The sequence below is a fragment of the Rhinolophus hipposideros genome (genome assembly GCF_964194185.1).
Source record: "Rhinolophus hipposideros genome assembly, chromosome: 14".
Taxonomy (NCBI): domain Eukaryota; kingdom Metazoa; phylum Chordata; class Mammalia; order Chiroptera; family Rhinolophidae; genus Rhinolophus; species Rhinolophus hipposideros.
This window is the reverse complement of record NC_138060.1, coordinates 60,468,164-60,483,450: the sequence shown is the minus strand read 5'-3', so window position 1 is coordinate 60,483,450 and position 15,287 is coordinate 60,468,164. Positions and strand designations below refer to the sequence as shown.

The window sequence follows — 15,287 nt, the reverse complement described above, 5'->3', positions numbered from 1 at the left end:
TGAGCCACCTGCTCAGGTAACTTGCTCATGTCTTTGCACCTTCTTGAATTGGGCCTCTTATACCTCATTTCTGCTTGATCACAGATTGGTGCTGTGTAAGCCCAACTAGCTGGGTTAGACACCGTGCAGCAGTTCTTCATGATGAGAACTGCTCAGGCTATGTGGTTACATGATGCCCATGTTTAGGCATTTAACCTCTGCCAACACCCGATAACAAGCCTGAAGGTAGTCGTCAAAGGCAAATAGTTGTCTGCAGAAGAGACTGTAGGTTTTCTCTAAAAGTCTAGAAGTTTGGGCTGTCATTCTCTTATTCTTGCCCGAGGCCCCACTCAGCATCCCTATTTGCCATAGACGCTTCAGATATCACTGGATCTGGTGGATCATAAGGTCCAAATGGCAAAGCAGCTTGAACGGTGGTGTAAACTTGCTGCAGAACCTTGTCTGGCTGTGATCCCCACTCTGTCAGCCTGACAGGTGACTTTGTCATGGGTTAAAGAAGTCCACGCAGAGGTGGTATGTGTTACCTACCAAATCCAAAAGTGTCTACTAAGTACTGCTCCTCTTTTACATTGTTGATTATGTGTCTGTAATAACTTACTCACCTTGGAAGGGAAATCTTGACATCCTTTGAGCCATTGGTTCCAAACACTTAGGTGATGTGAAGGGCCCTTGAATTTTTGTGGCTTAACTCCTATGCTCTTACTAAAGTATCTATGCTTGCTACTTTCTACTCATCAAACCCAGTTAGCCTAATGTTGGCATAGTGGGCGAGTGGGATATTTTTTGGAATGTCATGATGTTCAATGTCTCTGAGCTTTATCCTGGTAGAATTGATGGAGCCCCGAGGCAAGACTCACAGGCATGTAACAAAAGGCGGGTAAAAGCAAAGTGCTTCTGGTTGGTCCTTGCAAATTGGTATGGAAAAAAGACATTCGCCAGGACGATATCAGTATACAGAGTGCAATAAAGATGCCACATCTGGGCGTCAGCTGTCAGGTGGAGTAATCTCCTGATTAAGTTAGGATAGTTCACAGCCATTCGCCAACATCCATTGGACTTCTGCACAACCCAAAAGGGATGTGATAGGATAGGTATCATCACCTTTGTTTATTTCACGTCTTTGATAATGGCATCAATCTCTTTAATTCTTCTAGGGGTGTTGTATTGCCTCTGATTTAATATGTTGGTAGGGAGGGGAAGTTCTAAGGGATTCCCATTAGCCCTTCCTGTTATAATGACCCTTGTCAGTTGGGCCAGCAAGCTGGTAGTGGAGAGCCAAGGTGGGACTTCGGCTAATTGCCAAATATGTCTGTTCCCAATTCATCCAGGAACTAAGGAAATAACCACAATGTAGGTCCATGGAACAACTGCGTCCACTGTGACTTGGACTTGAGCTAAGCACTCCATCTATTACCTCACTTCCATAAGCCATCACTTTGACTGGTAAGCCACAGTGGCATTTTGGGTCCCCAGGAATTAGGTCTGGGTATTTACTTTAATCCATAGTCACTCTAGGAAATGGCCTTAGGGAAGCTTGGAGTTGGATTCATAGTACGTACTTGTGGAAGCGATGCAGGATCTTTCCTGAACAGGTTCTGGGTTTCTGAATTGACGTCAGTCTGGAAACTGGATGATAGACTGTGACTTTTCAAGGAAGGTTTTTACTACCAGAGGGAGCGTTTTTTCCTGTTATGTAGATCAATCCATGTTTTAGTTGGTTGGCTACCTGTGGAACCCTGAGATCAGTGAACTACCGCGAAAGGTCCTGGTGGGCCAAGGCCTTCTGATTACCCACATGGCCCTGCTGCCTTTTATGGTAGACGTACCCACCTTGTCTTTGATGAGTAAGTGCTTCTGCTTGGCCTCTGCTATTCCAGGGTCCCATCATCCCAACTGAAATCAGGGAACTCACTTCAGGGATGATATCCCCTGTGGTCATATCTGGGCGTGTGACAGAGACTGTGTGGCCTGCAAAGCATGAAGTATTTACATCTGACCCTTTACAGATAAAGTTTGCTGACCCACTTCTAGGGGGACAGGTCTATACTACAAAGGAGAACAACCACAGAGCTTTTCAAGGGTGCGGGTGCTTCCCCACTAATGTGTTTCTCGATGCCTTAGTTAAAGGAGTGTCTTCTGGGTTTTCTTGTGCAATGTAGGCCACACGTAAAAAATCAATTCCAACGTTTGTCTCCTTTGAGTCCTTCCTTTACGCCTTGCCAGCAAAGCTTTGGCATCTCTACCTCATTAAACGTAGGTAGGTCACTGTTTCAGCAGCCACAGACAATACATAGACAAATGAGCATGGCTGTGTTCCAATAAAACTTTATTTATAGACACATGTAAATTTCACATAATTTTCAAATGTCACAAAATAAGCTTTTCATTTTTAAAACCATTTAAAAATGTAAAGGCCCTATGAACTTTGGGTTATAATGATGTGTCAGATTAGGTTCACTGATTGTAACAAATGTACCCTGCTGGTGAGGGACGTTAATGGAAGAGGCTGTGGGGGCACTGGAGGCTTTGGGGAAATTCCTGTACCTTCTCTTCAGTTTTGCTGTGAACCTGAAACTACTCTAAAAATCAAATTCTGTTTTTTAAAAATGTACAAATCACTGTTAGGTTGGGGCCTCTGTAGAAATGGGGTCCAGGGCAGATCTGGCCCGTGGACTGTAGCTTATGTGCTTTGCCCTAGAGCGTGCTAAGGTTTGACCCTACAGGCTGAGGCTGGCATAGGGGCACCACTTGCAGGGGTACCAACACAGCTCGAGAAAGCCGCCCAGGGCCATGCAAACTCACTAGGAAACTGGCGGGGGTGACAGCAGAACCCACATAAAGCCACTGAGGGGTCTGGTCTGCTGAAACTTATGGGGGTGAGCACCACGGGGTGTCCCACACACCTGCATGGCACCCCACGAACAGGAAGAGAAGAAAACGCACTAGAACCAGGCACATTTTATTCACTGCTTTATCCCTGGAACCGGGCCCATAGTTTAGGTACTTACGTGATTGTTGAATGAATGAGTGCAGCTCAAGACAATGTTAAATGCTTGGTATTTTTGTTATATTTGATTCATTCACTTTCAAGAAAAACTGTGAATGACTGGTCAACCAGCTGAAGTGTATAAATGCGAAATTTTGAATGGTTGAGTTAAAGGATACCTTACTTAATTTGGTTTAAATAAAACTGATCACCTACTAGGGCACCAGTGGACGCCCTTCCGAAGACTTGGTATGTGTTTGTGTGCACTGTTAACACACTTTCTAAAGAACTGGCCATGGTTATGACCAGTGGATGCGAAAGATATCACACTGTGGTTTTAAAGATTTTTATTAAAATATAGCTAACACATTGTGTTTTTATTGCATTTTTTTCAGAGCAGAGAGAAAGCTACTGCACCAAGTGCCTGCAGAATGTTTTGTTTTTCATTAGGCATTAGTAAACCAAAGAAGCAGAGGTTTGTGAGATCGAGGATTCTGGCAGAATTTTGGTCTTGCCTCCCTGGTAATAGGATGTGAGGCAGGGGTGGGAGGCAAGGTGTGCGTTGAGTTAGAGGACCAGGGATTGAAACCTGACCCTCTCCCGGCTCAGTGCCTCTCTGTGCTTCCTCAGAGGGGAGGATCTCGCTCCACGTCCAGCTCTGTGCCCGGAGGAGAAAGATCTGAAAGTAACGGAAAGCAAACCCTGCCAGGGGCTGACAGACTTCTTCTCAGAATGTGAAGAAATCCTTCAGAATCTGAGGGACCAGAAACAGGAAGAGAACAAAATGTTTGGACATGAATTTCCTTCTTGATTCATATGTGGTTCAGTGTTCCAAATTATATTCCATAATGAGAATATTAAATATCCATGAAAGTTTGCCCAGCTTGGGAAAGTGGTTTTTCATCTTCACTTTAGAGTTGGAATATCAATTATCCATAGTTGTCTGGAATAAATTGGCAGAATGAGTAGAAGTCATTGAAATATGGTCAGTGGACATGAATACAACTTAATATCCACATGTGATTACTTTCATATATATATATATAACCTGTTTAACAGAACATGAAAATAGAAATGGGGTTCGTTATGCGTTATTGACATTTTTAGGGAATATTTTCTTTTTTGTCTGAAGAAAGAGCCTGGTTTTTATATCCTTCTAATTAGGGTAGCTAGATATCATGTCATAGGTGCATACCGTCTTGGTTTATCATGGATGTTGTCCTGACCTAATTATTAATAATTGTTCCTTTTACTCTCGAGTATCATGGCCTATTCTGACCAGGCAGACTTAAGTATTTGAATGAGCTGATTTAGTTTAACATAAATTTCTATTTAATAACTCTGAACATTTATAAAAAGTAAATTATACACTGATTATAATATTTTAATAGTCAGCAAAGATATAATGTGAATAAAATTAAATGGAACAAAGCTGTTGTAAAAAGTAGAATCTTAATTTGTAAATTGTATCATTAAGGAAAAAACACTTAGAGCACAGGTGAATGCACTGGTTGCCATGAGAACACTGAGGGAAGAAGTCCCTGTGTTTAAGAGGAGTGGTCCATACAAATACTCGTATTTCCTAGGAGGGTGACCCCGAAAGGAAGAGTAAGCCTTGGGTTGGCACACAGTGTGGGGAGAGCTAAGTCAGGTATCCTACGTGGATAGAGCAGCTTCGGTAAAAGAATAGAGGATGTGGGTACCGGATAGTGTGGTGAGCTGGGTTTTGGGGGGGGTGGAATGGATGACTGGTGATGCTGAAACATTATGTAAGACTGGCTTGTACAGAATCTTGAGTGATGTAAATTTGTCCTGTAACCTGTAGGTTACAGGGAAGCATTGAAGAGTTTTAAACCAGGATGTAATCTGAACATGTTTTATGTTAAGAAGAGGAGAGTCGGACGGAGGCAGAGGCTCTTTAGTATTAGAGCTTTCTGATTTCATCTATCCCTATTCCCTCCCTCCACACAACCGTAGGTGTTTTTTTGAAGCAAATCCTAGACATCATATAATTCTTTTGTTATATCAGTCTGTATCTCTAGGAAACAATTCCTTTTTAAAACACAATTAGGGTACTATTAACACCTCTCAATTTATAATACTAATATCCAGCCAGTATTCGGTTCACCAGCATCTCATCCAGTTGTCTCATTTGTTTGGTTTTAATAACTGCTTTGTTAAAATTAGAATCTAAGTTTCTTTTAATTCATAGATTTTTTAATAGGGGATTTTTTTCTTTAATATAATATGGATTTTGTGTGTTTTTTTAAAGATGCTAGAGATGTAATTGTGTTATAACTAGAGGAGGAGAAGTGCAGAGAGAAGGGATACAAAGCAAGTCTGGGAGGTTCAGGGCTGGATTGCAGGGGAGATGATGAAGGTGATGAAGGGCGTGCCTGCATGAGTGCTGTCCTGGAAGGGAGAGTGAAGTGTGTTTCTCATAGTCTCTAGTTTAGCTTTGTTTTCAAATTAAAAAAAATAAAGGTGGAGGATTATTTTTCACTCATATAAGCAGGAAGGAAGGAAGGAATGATGGACTCACATAGTTAAGTTTGCAGTAGAGGAAAGGCAGTTGAAGAATATTATTTTCTGTAAGAGTTTGTATGTTGGGATGGAGGATGCTGGAGAGGAGAGTATATGTAAGAACCTCTTTGGAGAATGAGAAAGGAAGTTGTGTACAGACACATGCTTTTATAGGAACAATGTACCTTCAGTACGATAGTAAGCCGAGGGTCATGGAGGCAGAAGGCACACCTGAAAACAGTGTGGTGCTGACAGATACGCTATTGCCAGCTATTGCCATCCTGCACGTGTGTCCACTCGGGGAAGCAGCCTGCGGGATTTCTGGTTGAAGCAAAACAAGCTCACTGTGTAGTCTTTTAGGATGTTTTCAAGAAGCGTGCTGGTTTGTTTTTCGGTGAACCAGAGAAACTTAACCCAAAGCATCAGCTCTGTCCTGCTCGAGACCTTCCGTGCTTCACTGTTTTCAAATATTGTTAGAATTCTGAACTCTTAAACAAAGAGTCTCCCAAATATTTTAGGGATGTCAGATATTGTTCATTTCAAACCAGGAAGGTTGGTGGGCTTTTTTGACTGTTCAGTACAGAGGAGAAGGACACTCTTAATATAGTTAGATATGAACATTTAAACCTATTTTGTTCTAAAAAGTGGAATTGGCTGAAAATTTGAGGAGTTAGCTTTCTTCTGTCACTTTTTTCTGATTTTAGAAAATAGAAATACTTAAATTCTTATTTTGAAATAATTTCAAATGTACAAAAAAGTTGAAAGAATAGAATAAAACAAAGAACTTTTGTATGTTTTTCCAGATTTACCAATAAATAAAGTTTTCCCACAATTGCTTTATCATTCTATAATACGCGTATATGTAGGGATGTATACATACTGTTTTCTTGGTCAGTTTTGTTTTTTCTTTGTAGCAACAATCTGATGTTCTCGCATGTGTTACTTACAGTGTCACCACTAATCGAAAATACCATATTCTGAGATTGCGCCCGTCTTTTCTGTGAAGCCTGCTTGTTAGCATTAATTTTCTTCTCTTTCCATATAATTTAAACATCATCATACAGTTTAGCCCTTAGTGAAATACTGTGTTATGTGTTTCCTCATTTCTCAGGTGGCTAAGTTTCTATCACAAAAACATAGTGAAGCCTGAACTTTGTCCTGGACATCTTGACATCTTTTTGTTTGGGGGGTGGGGCAGATGTGGAGGGAAAGAGCTAGAAGAGTGATAGTTATACCTGAGCCCACAGTGCAGTATATGGGGATGTGGACTGATAGACTTTTAGAGCTTAGAGCTTGGAGACCAGATACTGGTACAGTCCTTTCATGATATTGGTGGGAATATTGAGGTTCAAAGGAATTAAATGAGTTAACTAAGGTTTCTTCAAAGAGCTGAGACTACTACTTGAGTCTTCAGCCTCAAACTATGTTCTTTCTCTGCTGCTTTATACTTGACTCTCCAGGTAAATAGCAGTGTGCTCAAGGATGAGACTGTCTCTAAATACTCTTAAGTCATCAGTTCTCAAACTTTTTAGTATCAAGACAATTTTCATGCTTAAAAATTAGGAAACTTTTGAGGATGGTGAATATGTTTGCTGTCTTGTGGCGATGGCATACATGTGTCACAGTTTATCAAATTGTACACTTTAAATACGTGCAGCTTATTGTATGTCAATTGTACCTCAATAAAACAGTTCATAAAATTTAGGACCCCCCCCAAGAACTTTTGTTTATATGGATTATATCTATCAGTATTTCTTAAATATTAAAATTGAGAGACTTTCAAACTGTTATTTTCAAATAACAATAATAAAGTCATGAATGTTAACGTTGACATTTTAAAATAAGTGTAGTTTCAAAAAAAAGTTTAGTAAGAACATTTGTGTTGTTTTACATTTCTCTAAATTCTTTAATGTCTGCTTTAATAGACATTCTGTCACAATATGTTGTTTGGGTTGAAGTATATGAAGAAAGTCTTTTGCATACATATGTATGTATTTAAGAGAAGGAGTATTTTGATAGTTGTTTTTTTTTCAGAACTGTGGATATTCTGCTTTGATTTGACATTAAAACTTGACAGGTGATGGTTTCTTAAAGGTTTTTTGCAATGTAGAACCTGACACTGAACTTTTTGTGTTCTGTTATATTAAAAGCCACTGGTTTATCTTGCACTTAGAAAGGATCTTCTCTGATAGGATTACTCTGGCTTAGATTTAGAGATACGACTACTTGATTAATTGGTACTTTTAATATTTAGTCACTTGTCTTTTCTGTTAAATGACCCAATTTCACAAAAATAGAAACTGGCCCCTATCTTTCCCTATTCTACTTCTAGAGGAGAAACAAGGTATCTAGGGTTGTTTCCGTTGCATTATGTAAATTGCTTTTTGTTTGGAATTTCATTTTTTATTCTTTTCCTGAAATAGACTCTTTGAGTAGACTGCAGTTATGCTAAAAAAAAAAAAATAGATAACCACCCACATTTATCCTGAAGGCTGTTGTTTCTGCAAAGGAGCTTGCCTACTTTTGCTGCGGAGTTTTAAGAAGGAAATCTGGGTCAACAGCATTGTAGGAAGATATGGGGGCGGCCTCTCAGCCATGCTCATTACTGACACTGTTTTTCACGGCTGGCTATTCTGGCAGCACCGCTGTGAAGGGGGATTAACCCATGCCATCTGCGTCTAAAACCAGACACATATTCTTTCTCCAGGACGTGAGAGAAATGTACCCACTTCTAACAATTGTGGGTTTTTACCAAGGATAAGAAGTAGAAACAGAACCACTAGCCTTTTAAAGCTTGTTTTGGAAATAGGCTATTGTTTAAATTCTTTGGGGGGTCTTTATGCTTTACATAGTAGCCGTGAATGTAAATCTCTTTCCAAGAAGTTTGGTGTATAGTATGAATTTATTAACGTGAATCATCCAGTCTAGAATAATGACCTTGGAGTAATTTTGACTAAAATTTAAAAAAAAACACCCAAAACCCTCAGATATCTAAGATCATCTCAGTAAATGTTCCTGAAGGAACATCTCAGGGAATGCAAATCTAAGATAAGTTATTTCGTTTCATTTCTCTTTCCCTAAACCATTTGATGTAGATGAAATCAGATTTAAATGATTCCGTGAAACATGAAAATAAAGGGCAACCTTAAAGGGGAAAATTTGCACCAGAGGCGGCCTGATGTTGGCTAGTGGTAAAGGAGGGACAGTCCTGCCACTTACCCTCCCAGTTTGCCCTGACTTTAGCAGTGGTGGTTATGTAGTGGCGTCTCATAGAGATTTTAATGATGGTGAGCTTCTTTTCATGTGCATATTATCCATTTGTTTATTTTCTTTGGTGAAAATATCCTTCGAAATATTTTGCCCATTTTAAAATTGAGGTGTCTTATAATTGTGTTGTAAGAGATTTCTTTTTTCCAAGTCTCACTGTTTTATACTAGCTTCAACATACAGAATAACATTCTAATAAAGATAATCAGAACAAACAAAATGTAGGGAAACTGAAAACAAGAACTGTATGGGCACTGCTCGTTGCAAGTATAAACAAAACTGAACAAAAAGAGCTCATTGGGGGAAATAGCTATTTCCCCCATATGAAATGCATAAGTACAGTTTTGAACAAATACTATTATGTACCAGTATTTAAGTAATGTATAAATATTTTGTTTTTAATGTGATAAATGAACTTGTTTCTCTAGTTAAAACTTATCTATGTAGATTTTAATTTAAATTGTGTTGTGAGATTTTTAATCTCTTCTGAATACATATCCTTTATTAGATTTATGATTTGCAAATATTTTCTGCCAGTCTGTGGCTTCTCTTCTCATTTTCTTAATGGTATGTTTGGAAAGCAAAAGTTGTAAATTTTGATCATGTCCAATTCATCAGTTTTTTTCTTTTATGGATAGTGTTTTTGAGGACATGTCTAAGATATCTTTGCCTAATCCAAGGTCACAGATTTTTCCCCTATGTTTTATTCTACAAGTTTTTTAGTTTCAGCTCCTTACATTTAGGTCTTTAATTCATTTGGAGTTAGTTTTTGCTTATGGTATGAGGTAAGTGCCCAATTGTTTATCATTTATTGAAAAAAAAAAAATCCTTTCCCCCATTGAATTATGTCGGCATGTTTGTTAACAACCAGTTGACCACAACTGTGTAGATTTCTTTCTGAACTCTGTTCTGTTCCATTTATCTAATGTGTGGTCTATACCATACTGACTTGGTTATTATACATTTATAATAGCTTTTGATATCAGGTCATTGTAACTCCTCCAACTTGCTTTTCTTTGAATTTGTTTTGGCTTTTCTATGTTTTTTGCATTTCCATGTAAATTATGGGATGATCTTGTTGGTATCTTAAAAAAATTCTGCCAGGAATTGCCTTGAATCTATTGGTCGGTTGAGAATTGCCATCTTAACAATATTGAGTCTTCCATTCATGAACATGGTATATCTCTTCATTTATTTAGAGCTGGCTTTAAAAACAAAAATGATTTTGACAATTTTGTCCAATTTTATATTTGTTCTTTTGTGGATAAAAATCACTAACCTTTCACGCATCCATAACCAGAAGTCCTCCTGCAGTATTTTTAACCTTATAACAACCGTATGCCTCCAGTACTTAATTTACTTAATTTTAAAAAAAAAAGTTTTTGTCAAATGCACTAGCTAGGTATGATTGTTTTATATTGTACTAGCTGGAATACTGAAATGCTACTCTAGTGGAGGAGAAAACAGTGAGTGGTACCTTGCAACTTTTGTTTTATGTTTCTATTTGAAGGGTTTCCGACTGAATTCCTTGAAGAGAAAGTGGCCTACCAGGGATATCACAACAGCCAGAACTGGCCAGAAAACACAAACTTTTGCTTTGAACCTGAGCAAGTAGTGAATCCTGTGCAGACTGGTAAGTGCTGGCTTGCCTGTGACTGCTGAATGTGAACTATGACATAAACATGACAGAGCCACAACCACCACTCATAAAACATTTTAGCCTAAATATAGCTCCTAAAGCACAACCAAGGTATAATTATTTCCCCTGAACATTTGGTTGACCCTTTCTCCTCTCTGTCTATCTCTTCTTCTGGGGCACATGTCCCTCTAGTTCCCTCTCCTTCAAAATCGGTTTTGAGTAAATCAACTGAAATTCATATTCACTGAAGACTAAACTATCGGTGGTACCTCAGAACCATGATTCTTCCAAAAGGAATTATTGCAGTAATGGTGGCACCATCTGTTGAGTGTCTGCTTCGTGCCAGGCCCAGGGCTAGAGCCTTTATATACATATTATATGTGTTTCTTCCCCAACCCTACCAAATATATAGTATCCTCATTTGACAGAAGAGAAGACCAGGGCTCATACTTAAATTCTATAAAGTTCAATCTAATCTGTAAAAACGAAAAGCACATCTGTGGTTGCCTCGAGCTGGAAGTGGTGGGAGGAACAGATCGCAGAAGCGCTAGGAGCAGTGGCTTCAGCGCCTCCCTGGCAGGTAACCAGGTTAAGAGCTCAGGTTATTTGTTTCCACTAACAGGTGGTTTTTTTTCATTTAACTTATATGGTGTTCATAGCTGGTTCCAGATAAACTAGTACTTGATGTTATGTACCATTCTCCAATTATTGGTTATCCTGGATATACGGTAATTTTTAGAAAGAGCGTTATTGAGATATAATTCACATACCATACAATTTACCCACTTCAAGTGTACAATTCAGTGGATTTTAGTATATTCACATGTATAGCCATCACCAGAGTCAAATTTTGAACATTTTCATAACCTCAAAAAGAAACCTGGTACTCTTTAGATAGCCATAAATCCTTGTCTCCTTATCCACCTGAGCCTTAAGGAACCAGTACTCTACTTCCCGTCTCTGTAAATTTACTTGTCCTGGTCATCTCATATACATGGACTCATGTAACGTGTGGTCTTTTGTGACTCGCTTTTTTCACTGAGCACACATTTTTAAGGTGCATGCATTTTTGTGGCATGGATCAGAACTTCATTCTTTTATATGATGCATAATCCAAGGTATGGGAAAACCACATTTTGTTAAATCTCTTCATCAGTTGATGGACATTTTTTTTTAATTATTGTGAATAATATTGTTGTAAACATTCATGTACAAGCTTTTGTGTAGACATGTGTTTTCATTTCTCTCGGGTATATACCTAATTGGAATTGCTGATCATATAGTAACTCTATGTTTGTCATTTGATGAATTACCAAGCTGTTTTCCAAATCAGCTGCACCATTTTACATTCCCCACCAGTAATGTATGAGGTTTACAATTCCTCCATATCCTTAAAAGCTCTTGTTTCCCCTTTTTCGGAAATTATAGGTAACCTAATGGTTGTGAAATGGTATGTTATTGTGATTTTGATTTGCATTTTCCTAGTGACTAATGGTGTTTATTGTCTTTTTATCTTTTCATGGGCTTATTGGTCATTTGTATATCTAGCTTCCTTGGAGAAATATGTATTCAGATCCTTTGCTCAATTTTTAATTGGTTTGTCATTTTATTGGTGTATTATTTATATATTCTGTATACTAGACCTTTATCAGATTTATGATTTACAAATATTTTCCCACATTTCGTGGGATTTCTTGTAATTTTCTTGATAGTATTTTTTTGATGCATAAACGTTTTTAATTTTGATGAAGTCTAACGTCATTTTTCTTTTGTTGCTCATGCTTTGGTATCATATCTAAGAATCTATTGCCAAATCTGAGGTTGTGAAGATTTATTCTTATATTTTCTACTAAAAACTTTATAATTTTAGCTCTTGTATTGAAGTCTTTGACCACTGTGAGTTAATTTTTTTTTAATATGGGGAGAGGTAGAAGAATGAATTCTTTTGCATGTGGATATCCAGTTGTCCCACCTCAACTTTTTAAAAAAAGACAGTTCTTTCCCCATTGAATGGTTTTGGCATCCTTGTTGAAAATCTGTTGACCATAGACATACGGTTTTATTTCTCAACTCTTAGTTTTAGTCCATTGATCTGTATTTCCGTCCTTATGCCTTATGTCATGATTGCTATTGCTTTTTGGTAAGTTTTGCAGTTGGGTAGTGTGAGTCTTCCTACTTTGTTCTTCGTTTTCGTGATTGTTTTGGCTCCTTTGCGTCCTTTGTAATTCCATATGAATTTTAGAATTAGCTTGTCAGTTTCTATAATGAAATCAGCTGGGGTTCTGATAAAAATTGCATTGAATCTATTGATCATTTTGGGGAGTTTTGCCATCTTTAGTCTGCCAGTCTATAAACATGGAATGTTTTTCCATTTATTTGTATCTTATTTATTTCAACAATATTTTTGTAGTTTTCAGAGTATAAATTTTATACTCCCTTTGTAAAATTTGTTCCTACTATTTTATTCTTTTTTCATTCTATGAATGAAATTTTCTTAGTTCATTTTCAGATTGTTCATTGCAAGGGTATAGATATACAGTTGATTTTAATATATTGTTCTTGTATCTTCCAACCTAGCTGATCAGGTTGGTAGTTTTTTAGTGGATTCCTTAGGATTTTCCATTAGGTTGGTGCAAAAGTAATTGCGGTTTTTGCAATTATTTTCTACCTTTTAAACCGCAGTTACTTTTGTTCCAACCTAATATATATAAGATCATATCATCTACAGATATAGTTTTACTTCATCTACAAATAGTTTTACTTCTTCCTTTCCTAATTGTCCTGGTTAGAATTTTTAGTACAACGTTAAATAGAAGACGAGAAGCAGACATTCTTGTTTTGTTCCTGGTCTTGTGGGGAAAGCATCCAGTCTTTCATCATTAAGTATGGTGTTAGCTGTGGGTTTTTTACAGATGCCATTTATCAGATTAAGGGAAATACCTTCCATTCCTAATTTGTTAAGTGTTTATGAGTGTCTACTCATGCCAACTCCTGAGTTTATCTCCTCTTGAGATGCCAGCTCATTCAGGTAGCTTTTGAAATGCAGTTTTCTTCATTATGTTCACATAAAATGGAAATGTCTTTTTTTCCCCCACTTGTTCTGCGTGTCTTTTTTTTTTTTAAATAAAGTGAATGTCTACTATGTAAATATCTATTGAAAGTTTAATTGTACCTGTGCATTCACCTCTTGGTAGACTGTAGAGTTGAGCATTTGTTGTGTTTTTATTTTCTTGTATTTGTTGGCTGTCTGATTTAGATAATCAAATCTTAGAGAATATGAGATTATGTATTTTTAACTCGTAACGAATTAGTGAATATTTACTGATTTCTTACCATGTTTAGTCACATATTGTCTCAGTTTATTTAATGAACTGTTAATGACACGTGTATAACTAATCAGTATTCATGGGATAATAAGGAATGCTACCTTTATAGTTGTATTCACTGGGAATGAGTTTTAAATTCCTTCTTTATTCCAGATCCCTTTAAGATGCATCACAGTGACGGCCTGGAAGATTTGCTCTTTTTCCCCAGTGGAACTCCCAACGCTTCAGCATTTACAGAGCAGCGTGATCCCCTGAGAGACAGTTATGGTATGACTTCCCCAGTTGGACTTCTTACCCCAGACAATTTGTGTGGCCTTCACCCCTTACCTTTGAAGTTAACCACTAGGCAAAGCCACGTTGAGGAGCTCTGGCTGGGACAAGGCACTTTCTAGATGAGTCCCAGGAGAGAATTCAGAGTTAGGCTCTCAGGGCTGCTCCCGTCCTGTCATGAGATCTTGAATCCTATATCCTAGGGCCAAATTCTGTCTCCACATTTTATTACCTCATGCCCTTAGGCAAATTATATCCTCCCTAAACTTTGGTTTCTTTATCTAAACAATGGGGCTAACTAACTAGTTTCTAGCTTAAAGATGTGATGACTACGTGAAATTATGTAAAAGAACTTCCTATAGTGTTCATTACATAGTAAACATTAAACGGATCTTTGTTACCAATATGTAGTGTCCTCATTTCTGGTTTTGTATAACTTTTAACATGAATGTGGCCGGGGTACTGTAGGACAAGCAAAACTTCTACCCATCTTAGGTTTTCAGCTGGGATTAACGAAAAGATTAATATGATAAGAACAGTTTATTAACACCTGCAGCATATATCACACAGGAGAAAAGTAACTGAAGATCGTTGCTTAGAATTTCTGTTTCTGTAGCATCTTCAACAAAAAACAATAAATGAGAGAAATGATAGGACAAAGGACAGCGATATTAGGCTTCTAAGAGTGGCAAACAGGCAAGGTAATGGGAAGGAACTAATGTAGTAAGGTTTGTTTGCAGATTTCGTTGGTTCCTCTCTGGGCTGGTAAGAGTTTATTTCCAGTAAAAGGAGAATTTATATCCTGCCTGTAGGTAGAAAGGGAGAAACTTTTTGGCGGGTTTTCTGCTTTTAATTGCCTTCAGTCAAAATTAGTTTTCAGTCAGAGGCATATTTTGAGGTGACATATTCTGGTTTCCTTAGGTACCCATCATCATCAAGTCCCACTTCAAACAATGGTACAATTCTGTATTTGTAAAGATCCTGACCAATAATATATTCCACTTAGGCTTTTTGGACTCTTGGGAGAAGGATGTTAAATGAGTTGACTTTGATGTCATCCATCTCGTCTCCTGATACTTTGATTTTGGCTTTGACTCCTGTTTTTTTCAGCTCACTAACTAGCGAGTCATTTAGTTGCATTGACTTCTTTCTTCTTTACAGCATCTTTCTTCTCTTCCTTTATGCCCCCTCTGCTTTTCCCCAGTGTAAACCCCTATCACTTCACACCTGGACCACCTCAGTAGTCTCCTGACAGGCTTCCTGTTCCCTTTTAAAA

General features: G+C 37.9%; 1 protein-coding gene across 30 annotated transcripts in view; it reads left to right on the top strand.

Annotated features, from left to right (window-relative positions):
* MAP4 (microtubule associated protein 4) overlaps window positions 1-15,287 on the top strand; it is a 149,245-nt gene that overhangs the window by 83,130 nt on the left and 50,828 nt on the right. For all 30 annotated transcript variants that reach the window (XM_081072521.1, XM_081072520.1, XM_081072519.1 and 27 more), the window contains exons 4-5: window positions 10,287-10,409; window positions 13,895-14,008. In XM_081072521.1, the coding sequence (XP_080928647.1) occupies window positions 10,287-10,409; window positions 13,895-14,008 (237 nt within the window). The remainder of the gene's footprint in view (window positions 1-10,286; window positions 10,410-13,894; window positions 14,009-15,287) is intronic.